General features: G+C 39.8%; 1 protein-coding gene across 3 annotated transcripts in view; it reads right to left on the bottom strand.

Annotated features, from left to right (window-relative positions):
- The window catches only part of lactbl1b (lactamase, beta-like 1b), a 71,260-nt gene that overhangs the window by 20,654 nt on the left and 27,966 nt on the right, over nucleotides 1–22,640 (bottom strand). For 2 of the 3 annotated variants that reach the window (XM_061937770.2, XM_061937771.2), the window contains 2 exons: nucleotides 13,534–13,747; nucleotides 6,284–6,390 (listed from right to left, as the gene is read on the bottom strand). In XM_061937770.2, the coding sequence (XP_061793754.2) occupies nucleotides 6,284–6,390; nucleotides 13,534–13,747 (321 nt within the window). Of the gene's footprint in view, nucleotides 1–6,283; nucleotides 6,391–13,533; nucleotides 13,748–13,847; nucleotides 14,656–22,640 lie in introns of those variants that run through there. The other variant, XM_061937773.2, reaches the window with a different exon arrangement.

Below are 22,640 nucleotides of genomic sequence, written 5' to 3'. Positions count from 1 at the left end.
ACAAATACAAGAATGTGTGTGTGTGTGAGTGTGTGTGTGACGCATCAATCAACAACTGACCGTTCAATCAGAATAAATCAATAGCGAATTTAGGAGCATGTCAAAGTTTGTCAGCGTGTATTATTTTTCAAACTGGTTTTAATGGAGGTTATGGTTGCCATTGCATCCAGCAAATATTTATTAAAGAAAAAAAAAAGAAAAAAATAGAATACATTAATTTTTGTGCTCAAATTTCTACAGACATCAATGTGAATTTTTATTTGTATTTTTTTTTTAGAATTGTTTGCTGATGTATTCAAACTAAGAAACTTCCCAAAGATGGGTGTGCCAAACTTGTGGCGCCGTACTCAAAAAGGCTGTAATTTCTGCCAAAGGCGCGGTGACAAAGTGTTGAGCAAAGGCTGTCACTCAGGGGTGTCAAACCTGTGGCCCGAGTGAGTTTGGTAGGTTTAAAAAAGGAGCTGAACTTTTTTAATGAAATAAATAGCTGTTCTAAATGTGTCCACTGGAGGTCGCAAAAGCAATTCAGCAGTTGACTTCAGAGTGGGCGGAGCATGTGCTGGGTTAAGATAGGGGCAACTCTTCCGTGTTTGGACAGGATGTATTTACGCTGCTTGTTGGTGATAGAATACAATATGTACTGTGGTACCTGATTCTCACCAAGACACAGGATTGGGTTTGCAGCAAGCCGAAAAGGGCATTTAATGTACAAGTCTTTTTAGGAAGGGCGGGGTGTGGAATCAGCAAACTTAAAGTGTCCATTAATAAACATAAATATCTCCCATCTGGGGCTCTCAGTCCTTCACACAGCACACTTCTTTAAAGGTCAAAGGTCATTGCCTATCAAACAAGAGAAAACATAATATCAGAAAACATTTCCCTAATAATGTCATTAATGGGGAAATAGTGGATGTCTCACTTACCGCCTGATGCACCTGCCTTGACACAGAGGAGAACCAGACCTGAATGAGGCAGAGTTAAGGACAGTTTGTAGCTGGGCCCCACCTGGCCGCACAGCTGGTGGCACTTCAGGCTGATTGAGCAGGTACAGGGGAATGTACCGCCCCTCGATGATGCGGCCAAGGCTGGGGCATTGTCCTCTGTGTTCCACTCTGCCTCCATGCCCTGGCTCTTCCCCTGTGAGGTGCCTACCTGTCAGGCGGTGCCTGAGTGAGACTCCACAGTACCTTGTCAAAGATGTTGTTGCTAATGTAAACTGTGACATTTACACACAAATAAATGTTTTTGTACTGCATTATCATATATGTAAGTTGTTATTTTTACACTGCTTTACCATATATAGAAGTTATTGTTTTTATACTCCATTTCCGTATATGGAAGTTGTTGTTTTTATACTGCATTATCATGTATGGAAGTTGTTGTTTTTATACTGCATTACCATATATAGAAGTTATTGTTTTTATACTGCATTACCGTATATGGAATTTGTTATTTTTGTACTGCATTAGCGTATATAGAAGTTGTTGTTTTTATACTGCATTATCATATATGGAAGTTGTTATTTTTATACTGCATTACCATATATAGAAGTAATTGTTTTTATACTGGGCAGCACGGTGGCAGAGGGGATAGTGCGTCTGCCTCACAATACGAAGGTCCTGAGTAGTCTTGGGTTCAATCCCGGGCTCGGGATCTTTCTGTGTGGAGTTTGCATGTTCTCCCCGTGACTGCGTGGGTTCCCTCCGGGTACTCCGGCTTCCTCCCACCTCCAAAGACATGCACCTGGGGATAGGTTGATTGGCAACACTAAATTGGCCCTAGTGTGTGGATGTGAGTGTGAATGTTGTCTGTCTATCTGTGTTGGCCCTGCGATGAGGTGGCGACTTGTCCAGGGTGTACCCCGCCTTCCGCCCGATTGTAGCTGAGATAGGCTCCAGCGCCCCCCGCGACCCCAAAGGGGAATAAGCGGTAGAAAATGGATGGATGGATGGATGTTTTTATACTGCATTACCGTACATGGAAGTTGTTGTTTTTATACTGCATTATCATGTATGGAAGTTGTTGTTTTTATACTGCATTACCATATATAGAAGTTATTGTTTTTAAACTGCATTACCGTATATGGAAGTTGTTATTTTTATACTGCATTAGCGTATATAGAAGTTGTTTTTATACTGCATTATCATATATGGAAGTTGTTATTTTTATACTGCATTACCATATATAGAAGTAATTGTTTTTGTACTGCATTACCGTATATGGAAGTTGTTGTTTTTATACTGCATTATCATGTATGGAAGTTGTTGTTTTTATACTGCATTACCATATATAGAAGTTATTGTTTTTATACTGCATTACCGTATATGGAAGTTGTTGTTTTTATACTACATTACTGTATAAGGAAGTTGTTGTTTTTGTACTGCATTACCGTATATGAAAGTTGTTGGTTTTATACTGCATTACCGTATATCATGGGTGTTGGTGGTAGCGGGGGGTGTATTTTGTAGTGTCCCGGAAGAGTTTATGCTGCAAAGGGTTCTGAGTATTTGTTCTGGTGTGTTTATGTTGTGTTACGGTGCGGATGTTCTCCCGAAATGTGTTTGTCATTCTTGTTTGGTGTGGGTTCACCGTGTGGCGCATATTTGTAACAGTATTAAAATTGTTCATACGGCTACCCTCAGTGTGACCTGTATGGCTGTTGATCAAGTATGCCTTGCATTCACGTGTGTGTGCGTACAGAAACCGCTCATATCTTGTGACTGAGCCAGCAAGTTATTGGATGAAAAGCGGACGTGACGACAGCTCGTAGAGGATATTAAAGGCAATGCCTTTAAGGCTCGCCCCCAAGACTGTGGTCCGGGTGGAATACGAGAAAATGGTTGCCCCGGGAGATTTTCGGGAGGGGCAATTCCCGGGAAATTCGGGAGGGCTGGCAAGTATGCTCTACCGCCGTGTGCGCACAGTTTGCTGAAAAACTTAGTGTACTCGGGGCTGAGTTTAGCCGGCCATTTGGCGACTTTGATGGTCAGAAATGTAGATTTGAACTGCTTAGTAATCCCTTGGCAGTTGATGTGGAAAAAGCAGCAACTAACCTCCAAATGGAGCTGATTGAACTCCAATGTGATGACAAGCTGAAGTCAAAGTATGATGCTGTTAGCGCCGCACAGTTTCCACAATTCATCCCTGACACAATGCATCAGCTCCGCACCCAAGCTGCTCAATTGCTCTCCATGTTCGCCAGCACTTATCTATGTGCGCAACTTTTCTCCTCAATGAAGATGAGGAAAACGTCTCACAGGATACGTCTGACTGATGAACACCTTGGTTGGATAATGAAGGTTGCCTCAGCTCAAAGCCTGAGCCCCGACAATAATGAACTAGCATCCAAGAAAAGATGGCAGATATCTGGTTTGGGCACATCAGATTAGATCAGTGTGTTGCAAACTGAGCAGTTTAAAGTCCTGAATGGTTGGTTTATTCATTGTTATTTTATTTTCAAATGTATTAGCCTGTGGAAAAAGTCAATGTTGATATTTACCTCAGAAGGCTGCAAATAGAAAAGAGGCATTAAATTTTTATTTAAATTGTATTTGATATGCCATTGATATTTTTTAATTACTATTATTATTATTTGAAACTCGATTTTGCATGTCACTATAAAGTTATATAAGCCTTGCTTGTTCAATATTCAATGCATAACTTGTTTGGGTCCCTATTAAAAGGTTAATTTGTTCAACCTTGGCCCGCGGCTTTGTTCAGTTTTAAATTTTGGCCCACTCTGTATTTGAGTTTGACACCCCTGCTGTATGTGGAAGTTGTTGATTTTATACTGCATTACTGTATATGGAAGTTTTGATCATCTCTACATTCATGTTGTACTTATGACTGGGGACACATTTTGTGGGCGCACATAAATATGCTGAAATTATATGTATCCCCTTGTAACTTCATGTGTGATTCATGAAATTAGTCCAAATTGACAAGTTTTGTTGTAGATTAAAATTTACTTTAATATTATTATTAATGTCATCTTCTGATAGACTTGAAATGAACACCAATGGGAGCATTTTAAAATTGTATTATCACATTGTTTATTCAGGAAGTATAAATGACGACAAATGAAGATAGAATACTATTAACTGGAACATGTAAGTGTAAACAAAAACATTTTCAGAATGGTCTATTTTTAAACAAAATCTAAAGTTGTCTTTATTTTTAAGTTATCATGCCATGACTTTACCCACTTGGGAGTAGATTTTTTTCCATGTGGCCCCTGAACTAAAATGACTTTGACACCCCTGGTGTGAATTCTGAGAGAGTTGTTTATTCAGGACAATGCAATTTTACAATCTGATTTACAGATTGTAAAAGAGCCAGATTAAATCACATTTGCTAGTTCACATCTGCCATCCCAAAACAAAATCACGGAAGTACAATGAAACATTACAATGTCCAAAACACAGACACAAAAAATAAAAACAATAAAATTAGTCAAATAACAATTTAAAATGCTTATGTACCAGTGACGTGCAGTCACTAGAGGAAGGTGAGGCGGGGCCTCACCTGCCATCATGGAAAGAAAAAAAATGTAAAAAGAAAAAAAAAAAATTAAATTGTTATATGTATCCAGTGATTATACTATAAAGTTATTTTCCATTTAACTTCACCAGTTTTAGATTATTTTTATTCAAAATTGCTGAATTTTCACATTTGCCGTTCAAATACTGAGAAGAGACGGTGCGGTGAACGGCAGCCAGTTGAGGCACGTCAGTCAGTGCCTCAAGATGGATTCCGGACTCGGCTAACTGCTGGCCTGCTGTGTAGTGAGACTGTATTGCTATATGAATTATATTATACATTTCCATACTTTAGTTAGCTGAGGTATATAATGTACAGTGTATTTTGTCAACAACTGTATGTGTGTAACGTATTTCTTGTGCTGCAAAACGGCTGCAAAAGACGCACTGGCTGAGACTCCAATAATCCCGCCTCCTGCACCCCCGCCGTAGAATTGTTGTAACAACTAAAGCCCACACTTAAACTTTCCACGTGCAAGATTGAATCTATTTAAAAAAGTTATTTCATAAGAAGCCAAAAAGTGCAAAAACAATAATGTTCGTGTTGGAGGAGTTGTGAATGACTGCAGGGCTACAACATTAGGTACACCTGCAGACTACAGGTGTATCTAATTCACAACTCCTCCAACACGAACATTATTGTTTTTGCACTTTTTGGCTACTTATTAAATAACTTTTGTAACCTATTTTCATGGGCTTTCCTCTTTGTGATGTTAAGTTCCTGTTATGCGCTGTTATACAGTATATGCCATGAGCTCTTATTTTGAAGGCGCTAAGAGTGGAAGTGAGCAGAGGTTTTTGAAAGAAGGTAAATAAAGTGGTCCTCGTGTAAACTGGAGCCTCCGTGTTTGTTATTTTGTAGTTTCATACAGTATAGGCGACATTTATAAACCCTCAGTTACACTTTTTTAAATAGATTCAATCTTGCACGTGGAAAGTTTAAGTGAGGGCTTTAGTTGCGGCGCATGGACTTCATTTAGTAAAGGTAAGACCATAATAACGTTTTTTTTATTAAATGTGATTTTTTGTGTGCTACAGTTTGTATGTTTAAAGTTAAAGTTAAGTTAAAGTACCAATGATTGTCACACACACACTAGGTGTAATGAAATTTGTCCTCTGCATTTGACCCATCCCCTTGATCACCCCCTGGGACGTGAGGGGAGCAGTGGGCAGCAGCGGCGCCGCGCCCGGGAATCATTTTTGGTGATTTAACCCCCAATTCCAAGCCTTGATGCTGAGTGTCAAGCAGGGAAGAATGCTGGTATGAGCTTTTAAACATAACCCGTTAACTGCTGCCAATCAAATGGTGAATAAGATACTCTCTAGGGTTCATAAGTTTGTAAATCTGACTGTGATGAAGTCAGTGCCTCACAAGCCATCAACCTCACCGCACATCACTGTTATGTACATGTTAGTTCGTATTTTTATGTTTTTAATACATTTGCAAGAAAAACAATAGTTTCACGTCGTCATTTTGGGGTATTGTGTGTAGAATTTTGAGGACAAAAATGTAATTATTATTATTTAATTACATTCATACATATATTTATATATCAAGTCTTATCAAACACATTTTTTTATTGATATTGATTACGTGTCTATCGATAAATATATGGACTAGTTTCATCATTGTTTCCCCAGTAGAAAACTATTGCCCTATTCTAGGACCAGAAAAGAAAGAGCTTGCCCAAACACAAGAACCAACAAAGGAAGACACAGCCGCTGGTATAAAAACCTCATCCTACCTTTTCCAGAGCGTCTTTCAGACTGGGAATGGGATGCTGCAGTGGTAGAGGCTCGGGGAAGCGGGGGCACCTCATTTCGAGTTTGGAGTTGCGACCCAGCACTTCATCTTCAAAGAAAAAGAGCAATTGATTTGATATTAGAATAATCTAAAGCTCAAGTAATGCGTAACCATAGTTGGCCAAACTTCATGAATTCTCCTCTGCCGTACCTGCATCCATCCATTAGAGGATGGTTGAAGTGCTATCCATTGCGTTTCTACATGCGCAACCTGCAGCTCTTAGGCTATTATTGTCATAACGTGGACTATGGGTTGTTTATTTTCCCGAGATGCAAGAAAAGCTGGCATGAAGGTAGATACATATTTATTTTAACACTAACAAACTACAAAAAGGGGTACAAACAAAATGCGCGATCACAGGCGGAGATAAACTTGGCTAAGAAAACAAAAACTAGCACTTGGGTAAAAACTATGGACGTGAAACAAATAAACACTTACTCTGACATGAGCAGAACAAAAACTTACGTGGCATGGCAAGAAGCATAAACGATGGAATAAGCAGGGAATGAAAATGACAGAGGTAAACAGAGTTAATGTCGCCAGACAGACTGCCTGGCAACTGAAAGCTTAAATAATACCCAGGTATGTGAGTCCAAATGAATCAGGTGCGTGACATGGACAGGTGAAAACTAATGGATGTCATGGAAAAAAAACAAACAAGAGTGCATTAAGAGTCCAAAAATCAAACCGAACATAACCAAAACATGATCACACAGACATGACAATTATTAACATTTTTAGTCTGAAGACGTAACGATGCATGTCGGACCCAGACACGTATCTTTCCCCATTTATGTCAGCACATACAGATGTGGAGTGATGTGAAGATAACAAGGACACAAGTCACACTTTTCTACTTCCACGTGTCCATTGTGTTAAAATAAGCATTTAGCATTTCATTTGTGTCCAAAACGTACTGAGTAGTGACATCACAACTAACTGTGAAAAAAAAAAATGGAAGAATTTGCGTGTGAATATATATATATATATATATATATATATATATATATATATATATATATATATATATATATATATATATATATATATATATATATATGTATATATATATATATATATATATATATATATATATATATATATATATATATATATACATATATATATATATATATATATATGTATATATATATATATATATATATGTGTGTGTGTGTGTGTGTGTGTATATATATATATAACATGCCAGATCGATGATGACATCCAGGCTCGTATCAACTCAGCCTCCACTGCCTTTGGAAGACTGCGCTCCCGGGTGTTTGAAAACAACCACCTTCGAACCTCAACGAAAATGTCAGTCTACAGGGCGGTTTGTGTTTCAACTCTGCTGTATGGGTAAGAAGCCTGGACAATATACCGCAGACACATCCGCTGCCTTGATGCATTTGACATCAGATGTCTCCAACGCATTCTTGGCATCACATGGCAGGACCAAATTCCTCATACGGACATTTTGCAGCGCACTGAGTCCATAAGTATAGAGGCCACCCTGGCACAGCGACAACTCCGGTGGGTTGGTCACACCATCCGGATGCCAGGACACCGATTGCCTCGTCAGATGCTTTATGGTCAGCTCTTTTCAGCCAGCAGAAAGCCCGGAGGACAAAAGCTGCGGTACAAAGACCAACTGAAAGGGATATTGAAGAGGTGCAACATCAAACCCCACAAACTTGAGACAGCTGCAGCCAATCGATCGCTGTGGCGTTCGCTGTGCCATGACGGGGTCATGTATCTGGAGGAGTGTCGGAACCAACACCGGAGGGATCAGCGCAGGCGAAGACACCACCCTGTAGTTCCAGAACCATCCAAGCCCCCTGATCCAGACCTGACATGTCCCCACTGTGGCAGGATGTGTGGTTCCAGGATCGGACTTCATAGTCATATGGAGTGGCATCGTCGCCAGCAACGATAGCCACCGACCAGAGCAACAAAATGGAAGCTACGTCATCTTCGACTACGATGGACCGCCTAAGCATATGTATACACATATATATATATATATATATATATATATATATATATATATATATATATATATATATATATATATATATATATATATAATCTATATATATATATATATATATATATATATATATATATATATATATATATATATATATATATATATATATAATCTCCTGATGATTGAGGGAACCCCTCATGAAACAGGCCTGTAGAGATGAAGTAGTCTTGTGATTTTTTTCCCACACATACATATATATATATATATATATATATATATATATATATATATATATATATATATATATATATATATATATATATATATATATGTGTGTGTGTGTGTGTGTGTGTGTGTGTGTGTGTGTGTGTATATGTATATATACATACATATGTGTGTATATATATATATATATATATATATATATATATATATATATATATATATATATATATATACACCACTTTTTGCAGCTATGACAGCTTCAACTCTTCTGGGAAGGCTGTCCACAAGGTTGCAGAGTGTCTTTATAGGAATTTTCCACCATTCTTCCAAAAATGCATTGGTGAGGTCACACACTGATGTTGGTCGAGAAGGCCTGGCTCTCAGTCTCCGTTTTAATTCTTCCCAAAGGTGTTCTATCGGGTTCAGGTCAGGACTCTGTGCAGGCCAGTCAAGTTCATCCACACCAGACTCTGTCAGCCATGTCTTTATGGACCTTGCTTTGTGCACTAGCGCACAGTCATGTTGGAAGAGGAAGGGGCCCGCTCCAAACTGTTCCCACACGGTTGGGAGCACGGAATTGTCCAAAATGTTTTGGTATCCTGGAGCATTCAAAGTTCATTTCACTGGAACTAAGGGGCCAAACCCAACTCCTGAAAAACAACCCCACACCATAATTCCTCCTCCACCTGTAGCCGGGCCAAGTGATTAGGACAACTGCTTCTAATCATTTGGATGGGTGGCCAAATACTTTTGGCAATACAGTGTATGTGTATATACATATGTATCCAACATTTCACTATTCTAAAGTACATGTGTACAGCAGATATGGATCATCTACATCAGGGGTGTCAAACTCAAATACAGAGTGGGTCAAAATTTAAAACTGAACAAAGGTTGAACAAATTAACCTTTTAATAGGGACCCACACAAGTTTTGCATTGAATATTGAACAAGCAAGGCTTATATAACTTTATAGTGACATGCAAAATCGAGTTTCAAATAATAATAATAATAATTAACAAATATCAATGGCATATCAAATACAATTTTAATAAAAATGTAATGCCTCTTTTCTATTTGCAGCCTTCTGAGGTAAATATCAACATTAACTTTTTCCACAGGCTAGTAAATTTGAAAATAAAATAACAATGAATAAACCAACCATTCAGGACTTTAAACTGCTCAGTTTGCGACACACTGATCTAATCTGATGTGCCCAAGCCAGATACCTGCCATCTTTTCTTGGATGCTAATTCATTAGCATCATTTGCTGAGGCAACCTTCATTATCAAACGAAGGTGTTCATCAGTCATTAAATCTCGTAGTCCACCCGGACCACAGTCTTGGGGGCGTGCCTTATAGGCACTGCCTTTAACGTCCGCTTTTCATCCATTCTAACAACGTGCCGGTCCATTCACAAGATATGTGCGGCTTCTGTACGCACTCACATGTGAATGCAACGCATACTTGATCAACAGCGATACAGGTTACACTGAGGGTGGCCGTATAAACAACTTTAACACTGTTAGAAATATACGCCACACTGTGAATCCACACCAAACAAGAATGACAAACACAATTCGGGAGAACATCCGCACCGTAACACAACATAAACACAACAGAACAAATACCCAGAACACCTTGCAGCCCTAACTCTTCCGGGCTGCAATATACACCACCGCTACCACCAAGCTGGAAAGGCTTTAAAACGCTAGATGATGATTCTTCTTTGTGAAGAAACACTAATTGTCCTCCTGGGTCTTATCCAAAGCAGTCTCATCCAAAACAGTTTTTGGCTTGAATATGTCTTTGTGCTGTACACAGAAGTGGGAGAAGCATTCCTTGTGTGCAGGTTGGTGGTAAGGCGCTACATTTTTGGATACATTACACTTGGCAGATTAGTTTTAATGCAATATACGTTTTACTTTTACCTGAGTATTTTTGTGGAAAAGACACAATATTTTTCAAGTGACAATATAAATACAAGCCCCAAAACCAGTGAAGTTGGCACGTTGTGTAAATCATAAATAAAAACAAAATACAATGATTTTGAAATCCTTTTCAACTTATATTCAATTGAATAGACTGCAAAGACAAGATACTTAACGTTCGAACTGGAAAATGTTGTTATTTTAGCTACATTTAATGGAGACTAACTTGTAGCTTAGCTACATTTAATGGAGCATAACTTGTAGCTTAGATACATTTAATGGAGAGTAACTTGTAGCTTAGCTACATTTAATGGAGAGTAACTTGTAGCTTAGTTACATTTAATGGAGAGTAACTTGTAGCTTAAATACATTTAATGGAGGGTAACTTGTAGCTTAGCTACATTTAATGGAGAGTAACTTGTAGCTTAGATACATTTAATGGAAAGTAACTTGTAACTTGGTTACATTTAATGGAGAGTAACTTGTAGCTTCGTTACATTTAATGGAGAGTAACTTGTAGCTTAAATACATTTAATGGAGAGTAACTTGTAGCTTAGTTACATTTAAGGGAGAGTAACTTGTAGCTTAAATACATTTAATGGAGAGTAACTTGTAGCTTAGTTACATTTAAGGGTGAGTAACTTTTAACTTAGCTACATTTAATGGAGAGTAACTTGTAGCTTAGCCAAATTTAATGGAGAGTAACTTGTAGCTTAGCTACATTTAATGGAGAGTAATTTGTAACTTAGATACATTTAATGGAGAGTAACTTGTAACTTAGCTACATTTAATGGAACGTAACTTGTAGCTTAGCTACATTTAATGGAGAGTAACTTGTAGCTTAGCTACATTTAATGGAGAGTAACTTGTAACTTAGCTACATTAAATGGAGAGTAACTTGTAGCTCAGCTACATTTAATGGAGAGTAACTTGTAGCTCAGCTACATTAATGGAGAGTAACTTGTAGCTTAGCTACATTTAATGGAGAGTAATGTGTATCTTAGCTACATTTAATGGAGAGTAACTTGTAGCTTAGGTACATTTAATGGAGCGTAATTTATATCTTAGCTACATTTAATGGTGAGTAACTTGTAGCTTAGGTACATTTAATGGGGCGTAATTTGTAATTTAGCTACATTTAATGGAGAGTAACTTGTAGGTTAGCTACATTTAATGGAGAGTAACTTGTAGCTTAGCTTCATTTAATGGAGAGTAATGTGTAGCCTAGCTACATTTAATGGAGAGTGATTTGTAGCTTAGCTACATTTAATGGAGAGTAACTTGTAGTTTAGCTACACTTAATGGAGAGTAACTTGTAGCTTAAAAACAATTAATGGAGAGTAACTTGTAGCTTAGCTACATTTAATGGAGAGTAACTTGTAGCTTAGCTACATTTAATGGTGAGTAACTTGTAGCTTAGCTACATTTAATGGAAAGTAATGTGTAGCTTAGCTACATTTAATGGAGAGTGACTTATAGCTTAGCTACATTGAATGGAGAGTAACTTGTAGTTTAGTTACATATAATGGAGAGTAACTTGTAATTTAGTTACATTTAATGGAGAGTAACTTGTAGCTTAGGTACATTTAATGGAGAGTGACTTGTAACTTAGTTACATTTAATGGAGAGTAACTTGTAGCTTAGGTACATTTAATAGAGAGTAACTTGTAACTTAGTTACATTTATTGGAGAGTAACTTGTAGCTTAGTTACATTTAATGGAGAGTAACTTGTAGCTTAGCTACACTTAATGGAGAGTAACTTGAAACTTAGTTAGATTTAGTGGAGAATAACTTGTAGATTAGCTACATTTAATGGAAAGTAACTTGTAGCTTAGCTACATTTAATGGAGAGTAACTTGTAGTTTAGCTACATTTAATGGAGAGTAACTTGTAGTTTAGCTACATTTAATGGAGAGTAACTTGTAGCTTAGCTACATTTAATAGAGAGTAATGTGTAGCTTAGCCACATTTAATGGAGAGTGACTTATAGCTTAGCTACATATAATGGAGAGTAACTTGTAATTTAGTTACATTTAATGGAGAGTAACTTGTAGCTTAGTTACATTTAATGGAGAGTAACCTGTAGCTTAGGTACATTTAATAGAGAGTAACTTGTAACTTAATTACATTTAATGGAGAGTTACCTGTAGCTTAGGTACATTTAATGGAGAGTAACTTGTAACTTAGTTACATTTATTGGAAAGTAACTTGTAGCTCAGTTACATTTAATGGAGAGTAACTTGTAGCTAGCTACACTCAATGGAGAGTAACTTGTAACTTAGTTACATTTAGTGGAGAATAACTTGTAGTTTGGCTACACTCAATGGAGAGTAACTTGTAACTTAGTTACATTTAGAGGAGAATAACTTGTAGCTTAGCTATATTTAATGGAGAGTAACTTGTAGCTTAGTTACATTTAATGGAGAGTAACATGTAGCTTAGCTACATTTAATGGAGAGTAACTTGTAGATTAGCTTGCTCCATTTTCCAAGCAGCTTGCCCATCACCCGGAGGACCCTTGTTAGATCGGAATCTGGGTTTGACGTGGTTTGTGGCGCTCCCCCGGTCATTTACTGTACTTCGTTGTCAGGAAGGTGTAGCCAATTTCAGGACAAGGCTCTGGGCAAATTGTTGATCCACCCTGAGCAAGTCCACTTTGTAGAAGTGAGGCGGGATCTGGGGTGGAGGTCGAGGACTAACCTGACTAGCTTGTTTTAGGATGTTAGGAGTCTTGATTTAAGGGTTTTTGATAACAGATCTATAACCTAGGATTAATTTTCACCGACTCACAGGCTACGCAGCAGCTCATCAGCTTAATATGTCAATATAGCAACATAAGCCAGTTAGCTAAAATTAGTACTTATAATAATATCGCTGGTTAATATTCAGGTCACATCATGGAGTATTGTTGCCGGAGGGCTTTATGGGCGCAATAGTGTCCTCCCATTAGCTTCATTTGTTAGCCACCTCCTACTTGTCATATTTTACGACTTAGAATGCACAAAAAGGAACAACACACGCAAGGATCGTGATCTGTTAGTACTCACCTGGCTGGATCTTTGGGAGCTGATATTGCCAAAAGAAGCATCCTGTCATCACCATAGACAGGACCAGAAAGAACACCAAACCCAGTTGGGTCCATTTCACTTTCATCTTCTTGGTTTTGGTGCAACCTTGGGTTTGGACAGCGGCAGCGGGAGCAGCGGGAGGAACCTCGGGGGGAACCTCGGGAGGAACCTCGGGAGGAACCTCGGGAGTTGTCTTGAATAGAAACACACCATTTAGCAGGTCAGTGGTGGTCAAAATGTCCTCAAATCCCAAATTCAGGGCACAGGAGAGTCCCACTGCGGACAGTACTTACCACCTGGTGCTCCAGAGACGAGAGCGGGATTACCGCTAACACAGCAACCGTTTTACCACTCAATCAACTTCCTGAACATTATTCCACTGCAGTTCCGCCCCAAAGACAAATGCTTTGCCCGAAGGCAATATCTGTGTCCCGCGTTGGTCTTGTTCAGCACGACAAAAGGCACAAACATGGACTCTTGTGTCTGGTTTCTCCGGGACCGCGCTGTAATCTGAGGGCCGGCGCGGCTCTTCTCATTACAATTCAATTTCCCCTCCTGTAGCTCCAGTCTGTTGACATCGTAATCCCCAGATTAACTCAACCAAAGCGGTCAGGGGGGAAATCTTAATCTGTAATCCCTGTGAATGACTTTGCTTCGGTCCAGTCTATGGAGCGAATCCCACGAGATGGGACGCTTTGGCCCAAAACGAGTCCAGACGGGGTGCCAGTCAGACTATGTGACGTTATCTGCCAAAAACTGTTGTGGCTTTTAGAACCGCGAAACATCAAGAGTTGAATATGGAATTTTCCTTGCAGGGAGACTGCCTTCATTTTGGTGCCATCGAGTGGACAATGCGAGTATTTCAAATCAATGACTCTTACTTTTACAGCATTAACTTATATGACCTAATGCAAACAACCTTCCCTAGTCATGGTGCAAAAAAATAAAAAAATAAAAATCACACATAACACAACCTGCTCACTGAACTTTGTGGGTATTCTGTTCATGCACCATACAACAATCTAAATTACACTGATTTAAATCCATTACAAAGCATGATGGGAAAAGAGCAAAACACTCTCCACACTTATCCATGTTTGGAGCATTTTAGTTGCCTGATATTTATGATTGATTTCAAAACTTTAAGGTGGTCGTCATGGAAGTAATCAAGGTAGGAGTCGAACGTTCACATACTCTTAACATCATATATACATATACATATATACATATACATATATATATATATATATATATATATATATATATATATATATATATATATATATATATATATATATATGTATATATATATATATATGTATATATATATATATATATATATATATATATATATATATATATATATATATATATATATATATATATATATATATATATATATACATATACATATATATATATATATATAAAATGACCATCAAAGAACTGGAGATGTGGTTATCGGCTGTAGACAAGTCTGGCTTACCTTGCCGGTTTAAGGTGTGGATTTACAGAGCATGGCGTCTTACCTCTGGCCTCTGTTGTTGTATGAGGTTCCTCTGTCAACAGTGGAGACTCTGGAGAGGAAGATCAGCAGCTACCTCCGCCGATGGATGGTGTTGGAATAATTGTTTGTAAGTTATCACAAAAGAAACGTGGTATTATGAATGCTGTCTTTCGAGGCCTAACAAGAGGAAGAAGGCTCGTGAAACGCCACTGTGATTTCAACACGGACAGATGGCAGGATCTGCTCAACTCCCAGAGGAACTCTCTTTGAAGTGTTAAACGAACTCTCTTTGAAGTATTTCACAAACTCTCTTCCAACTATTTGGTAACTGAAGTCAACGCTATTTACGACCCGCTGCCCTCTTGAAGTCCCTGTGGTCAGGAGACGGGAGGGGTTATCCATTGTCCTCCAACACCTGCCCCAGCTGGATCCAGGAAGAGCCCAAGCCCGAGAAATCCTCTTCTTGGACTTCAAAGCGACCGAAAACAATGACTGTTTTACATACCTCCCCATTCCTGCTGAGACATGTGTTGGTGCGTGAACATTGAATATTGTAATAAAGAGGAGACAAAAACCTTCTTCGTCAGAGCGTGCTAAGACACTGTAAGAGGTTACAGGTTGACGCATGTCTCTCCTCAATTGAGTCCAAATTGAATTCTGTCTCTGTTTGATTCCTTGCCTTTTGTCTTGTTTAATAGATGTCCTGTGTTTGAACGTGACATCTAATTGGTCCTTCGAGCCGGATTCCAACACGTCTGACGATTCCAGCATGAGTGAGTGAAACCAGAAAGACCATGGCATCCAAATCCTGATTGAGGAACTGCTTTTTCTTCATTTCGGGCTGGAATTGAAAGACTGACGGAAAATCCGAGGACAACAGGAAGGAACGCAGAGAGCAGTGAGTACGTTTTAAATTGACGAAGAATGAAACGACTAAGAAAAAGCGTGTGACGAGGGTTACGACGCATGGACAAACCCTGTAAATCCTAGGCTCTAACAGGTAAAAAGGCCAAAATTACTGCAGGACGTCGGTGTCCGCGAAAACTAAAATACCCTAAATAAAATTCTAAAACTGAAGAGGCCAATATACTGCAGGTAAACGGAACCGCGAAAACTGGAATCCGTAAAATCCGTAAACAAATACACTAGGGGGAGGCGGAGCCCACAATAATTTGAAATATCCGTAAGCCATTATCCTGGGGACGACGGCGTCCAATGCAGACCTAAAATGGTCTATTCAGAATAAAAACTGAATTTTGCCCGTAAAAAACAATAACCTGGAGAGCGACGGGGTCCTCATGTAATAAACATTGAAATTTCCGTAGATCAATATACTGAAAGGTGTGAATGTGAGAGTGTGTGGGAGTAATCGCCATTAGGCTATCACTCCATATTAAAGTTGTGAGAAGTAAATAGTGGGTTATTGTGGATGCTCTAGGCAAGACACCTCCACTGGGGAACCATCTCCAGTAGAAGCGACGTGTACCACAATAATAAATTAAACCACTATCTTACAACAAAGACAAAAGTAATCCTTATAAGTTCGGCTCTGTAGGGGACGACGGATTACTCCAAATTCTCAAAATGGAAAGAGGGACACAAAGAAACGCAGATCTAATATGGTCTATTACAATCTATTTAAACCAAAATAGAAGACAACAACCACAACGTCAGCGGTTACACCTGACTGCATGTTGGCGTTGTAGCAGAGAAGGGCATTTTGCAAGAAACTGTCCTGAGAAAAAAAAAAAAAAATTTAACAATCAAAGTAACTCAGCATGACTGTTAAAAGACGACACCAATTGGTCATGTTGTCAGCGTATGCCATTGGTGGTAAGATCGCTGCAAACTTGTTTGTTTGTTTGTTTGTTAGTGTGTGTTTAAGTGTGTATCTTTCCAGGTACAAATTGTGTAAAAACCCCGGAGGTTCAAATAAAAATAAAAATAGGTTAAAAGAAAAAGCAAATAGGAGAAAAATCTCAATGTGCTAAAATGAGATAAAAGTAAAAATAGAAGAAATGGGAAGAAATCAATAAGAAGAATTAATGCAAAATGGAATAAACTAATGTGTACGACAGAGATAATGGGGGTATTGAAATAAGAGATGAAGAAAAGGCAGACTGAAGATATACATGTATGTTTGGATATATAAAGAGCGCTTTTATATATACAAATATATATATGTATAATTAAATAATGGAACAAATAAAAACCTAGATTAATAACTATAATAAGAGTTGAGATGTATAGTATGATAAAATGATAAAGTGGGCGGCGTGGCGCAGTGGAAGAATGGCCGTGCGCGACCCGAGGGTCCCTGGTTCAATCCCCACCTAGTACCAACCTCGTCATGTCCGTTGTGTCCTGAGCAAGACACTTCACCCTTGCTCCTGATGGCTGCTGGTTAGCGCCTTGCATGGCAGCTCCCCCCATCAGTGTGTGAATGTGTGTGTGAATGGGTAAATGTGGAAGTAGTGTCAAAGCGCTTTGAGTACCTTGAAGGTAGAAAAGCGCTATACAAGTACAACCCATTTATCATTTATTTACATGGTTATTAGCTGAGGAAAGAAGAAAAAAAAAAAAAAGAAGAGAAATCTCTTCAAGTGTTGCTGACCTTTGCCCTCTGGGAGTGCACTCACGCACTCACACACCACCTTGTGTGTGTGTGTGTGTGTGTGTGTGTGCGTGGCGCAGTGGGGGAGGTGTGAAAGTGAATTTATTACATGTAAATTTAAAGTAGGTTTAACTTTGAAGTGTAGTATAACATTCTTAAGTTAGATTATGTTTTAGACATTTGCAACACCATACATGTGAGTGTTGAGCTAAGATAAGATAAGGACTAGAGATGCGCGGATAGGCAATTATTTCATCCGCAACCGCATCAGAAAGTCGTCAACCATCCGCAATCCACCCGATCTAACATTTGATCAGAACCGCATCCGCCCGCACCCGCCCGTTGTTATATATCTAATATAGACAATGCAAGGCATTAGTGAGGTTATAAAGCTTTTGCCTGTTAAAGAAAGGAGACTGATCCAATGCAGCACAGACATTCGCGTGCCACGCTGTCACGACCCAGACGCACACCAGTGCGCAATCATATGGGAGCCACGCTGAGCGCACCTCCAAGCGCGTCTCGCTGCCGGCGACGGCCGGGTATATGGGCCCGACGCTCCAGCGCCATCCATTTTCAGGGCTAGTTGATTCGGCAGGTGGGTTGTTACACACTCCTTAGCGGGTTCCGACTTCCATGGCCACCGTCCTAGCTGCTGTCTATATCAACCAGGGTGAGCCCCACCCCTTTCGTGAGCGCACTGCGCGCGGAGTGACCCCTGTTACGCGCCCTCGGCAACAGGGGTGGCGGGCAGGTAAGCTGCGCGGGCGGAGCGCGCGGAGTGACCCCTGTTACGAGCCCCCGGCCACGGGGGTGGCGGGCAGGTAAGTTGCTTACCTGCTGCGCGTGACGCCGGCCGCGGCGAAGGCGGACGAGGCGGGGTGTCGGTGCGGTGGGCGCGGTGGTGACCCTGGACGTGCGTCGGGCCCTTCTCGCGGATCCCCTCAGCTACGGCTCCCGGTGGGGCCCTCTCGGGGGAAGGGGCCTCGGTCCCGGACCCCGGCGAGGCGTCCCTTCTCCGCTCCGTAAAAGTGTCCATCTCTTTTCTTTTTTTTTCTTCTGTTGTGGCATATGCAGCAGGTGCCTGCTCGTTTTTCGTATGTGGGTAACAACATTTAACTATGTATATATATTTCCGAATTGGTTTAACTGCCACCCGCCTGAATCTATTTAAAATCTAATTTTGTTTTATTTCAACCGCCCGACCCAACCCGACCCGACCCGCGGATAAAATCTAATTTTTTTAAATTTCATCCGCCCGATCCGCGGATAATCCGCGGACTCCGCGGTTGTGCCCGCAAACCGCGCATCTCTAACATACATATATATATATATATATATATATATATATATATATATATATGTATACATACATATATACTGTATATATATATATATATATATATATATATATATATATATATATATATATATATATATATATATACACATACATACATTAGGGATGTCCCGATCCGATATTTGGATCGGATCGGCCGCCGATATTTGCCAAAAAATGCGTATCGGCAAGGCATGGGAAATTGCCGATCCAGATCCAGTTTTTAAAAAAACTCCGGTCCGTGTTTTCCAACGCACCTATCTAAATAATACATTCCACTTTTCTGCTGCTCCCTAATTTCCGTTCCGCATTTTCCAGCACACCTTCAACACATCCACAGGTCTGTGGATTCTCACGCAGTTGCTTTTAGCTGCTGGCATTACACGACAGGCTCTTCTCACTCTTTCCTGTGTCTTCCTCTCACAGACAGCAAGCACACCTTCTTACACACGTCACATACTGTCACGACATACGTCACATACTGTCACGACATACGTCACATATGTATACGCCCTCCCCGAGCAGAGAGGTAGCATGGCTAACGTTAGCTGTGATGCTAGCGCAGCCGTGCTAGCAACGCTCCCTCTAAGGTGCGCGCCTGTGCAATTGCGCACGGCAAATCTATGCCACGCACAAAATCAAATAAAAAAATAAGCGCATAACAATTTTCGACACACGGACACGACAGAGAAAACAGTTTTCGTCATCATTGTTCAAATATTGTAACGTCTGTCGAGACGCTTATCTCCATTCGGTGCCACACGTCCACACCATCAAAATACCGAGGCACACATTTCCAGATCAACACCGTATGAAAAAATTAGTGATTTTTTTTAGTTGTGATTTCCTTCTCTGCATGAATGTTTAAAAGTAGCATATATTAATGCAGTATGAAGAAGAATGTTTTAATGTAGACACATAGAATCGTCATACTGCTGTGATTATATGCATCAAGTGTTCATTCAAGGCTAAGGCAAAATATCCACATATATATGGTGTATCGTGACATGGACTAAACATATCCACATATATATGGTGTATCGTGACATGGCCTTAAAATATCGCAATATTAAAAAAAGGCCATATCGCCCAGCTCTAGTTCAATGATGCCATTTCTGTTTGTCATTTATAATTTTGTCTATTTTGTGTTTATCCATGAATAAACAGGTCAGTTTCTTGTTACCAACCATTGTGTATTATTCAAACTCCCCTAATTCAGCTGGCTAGTTGTTATCAAGAGTACTAAAACCCTTTTCAACATGATTCTGACAACTAAGTAGGCTAAATAACTTTAAACTTCAATACATGCTCGGATAGGTCAGTATCGGTCAATATCGGTATCGGATCGGAAGTGCAAAAACAATATCGGTATCGGATCGGAAGTGCAAAAACCTGGATCGGGACATCCCTAACATACATATATATATATATATATATATATATATATATATATACAGGTAAAAGCCAGTAAATTAGAATATTTTGAAAAACTTGATTTATTTCAGTAATTGCATTCAAAAGGCGTAACTTGTACATTATATTTAGTCATTGCACACAGACTGATGCATTCAAATGTTTATTTCATTTAAATTTGATGATTTGAAGTGGCAACAAATGAAAATCCAAAATTTCGTGTGTCACAAAATTAGAATATTACTTAAGGCTAATACAAAAAAGGGATTTTTAGAAATGTTGGCCAACTGAAAAGTATGAAAATGAAAAATATGAGCATGTACAATACTCAATACTTGGTTGGAGCTCCTTTTGCCTCAATTACTGCGTTAATGCGGCGTGGCATGGAGTCGATGAGTTTCTGGCACTGCTCAGGTGTTATGAGAGCCCAGGTTGCTCTGATAGTGGCCTTCAACTCTTCTGCGTTTTTGGGTCTGGCATTCTGCATCTTCCTTTTCACAATACCCCACAGATTTTCTATGGGGCTAAGGTCAGGGGAGTTGGCGGGCCAATTTAGAACAGAAATACCATGGTCCGTAAACCAGGCACGGGTAGATTTTGCGCTGTGTGCAGGCGCCAAGTCCTGTTGGAACTTGAAATCTCCATCTCCATAGAGCAGGTCAGCAGCAGGAAGCATGAAGTGCTCTAAAACTTGCTGGTAGACGGCTGCGTTGACCCTGGATCTCAGGAAACAGAGTGGACCGACACCAGCAGATGACATGGCACCCCAAACCATCACCCAGCCATGCAAATTTTGCATTTCCTTTGGAAATCGAGGTCCCAGAGTCTGGAGGAAGACAGGAGAGGCACAGGATCCACGTTGCCTGAAGTCTAGTGTAAAGTTTCCACCATCAGTGATGGTTTGGGGTGCCATGTCATCTGCTGGTGTCGGTCCACTCTGTTTCCTGAGATCCAGGGTCAACGCAGCCGTCTACCAGCAAGTTTTAGAGCACTTCATGCTTCCTGCTGCTGACCTGCTCTATGGAGATGGAGATTTCAAGTTCCAACAGGACTTGGCGCCTGCACACAGCGCAAAATCTACCCGTGCCTGGTTTACGGACCATGGTATTTCTGTTCTAAATTGGCCCGCCAACTCCCCTGACCTTAGCCCCATAGAAAATCTGTGGGGTATTGTGAAAAGGAAGATGCAGAATGCCAGACCCAAAAACGCAGAAGAGTTGAAGGCCACTATCAGAGCAACCTGGGCTCTCATAACACCTGAGCAGTGCCAGAAACTCATCGACTCCATGCCACGCCGCATTAACGCAGTAATTGAGGCAAAAGGAGCTCCAACCAAGTATTGAGTGTTGTACATGCTCATATTTTTCATTTTCATACTTTTCAGTTGGCCAACATTTCTAAAAATCCCTTTTTTGTTTTAGCCTTAAGTAATATTCTAATTTTGTGACACACGAAATTTTGGATTTTCATTTGTTGCCACTTCAAATCATCAAAATTAAATGAAATAAACATTTGAATGCATCAGTCTGTGTGCAATGAATAAATATAATGTACACGTTACACCTTTTGAATGCAATTACTGAAATAAATCAAGTTTTTCAAAATATTCTAATTTACTGGCTTTTACCTGTATATATATATATATATATATATATATATATATATATATATATATATATACATACATACATATACATTAGGGGTGTAACGGTACGTGTATTTGTATTGAACTGTTTCGTACGGGGGTTTCGGTTCGGTTCGGAGGTGTACCGAACGAGTTTCCTTCCACACGAACATATTAAGTAGCCGCCTCCGCTTTCTTCTGCCTCTGTTTCTGTCAGTACTCTACACAGCACCCAGCATTGTCCCACCCACACAATCATCTGATTGGTTACAAACAGAGCGGTAACAGCCAATCAGCAGTGCGTATTCAGAGCGGATGTAGTCAGTGCTTAGCAGGTAAGCATCAGGCAGCGGACTCTCCCCAAATTATAATAAAGACCTCCCAGTCAACTACTAGTAACATCACTATGAGCCCGTTGACCGTCTAGAAATGTAAAAAGCAGCTCAGCTCGCTCGCAGTCCTGGCTTGAGGTAAAGGCTAATTCGCTTTTAGCGTAACGTTAGCTCATTTTGCGGTGTGTGTGTGTGTGTGTGTGTGTGTGTGTGTGTGTGTGTGTGTGTGTGTGTGTTACGGACAGCAAAGCCCTGTC

Source organism: Nerophis lumbriciformis, linkage group LG03 (assembly GCF_033978685.3).
Source record: "Nerophis lumbriciformis linkage group LG03, RoL_Nlum_v2.1, whole genome shotgun sequence".
Lineage (NCBI taxonomy): Eukaryota > Metazoa > Chordata > Actinopteri > Syngnathiformes > Syngnathidae > Nerophis > Nerophis lumbriciformis.
The sequence above is the reverse complement of the archived record's forward strand: the minus strand, read 5'-3'. Positions and strand labels throughout refer to the sequence as shown.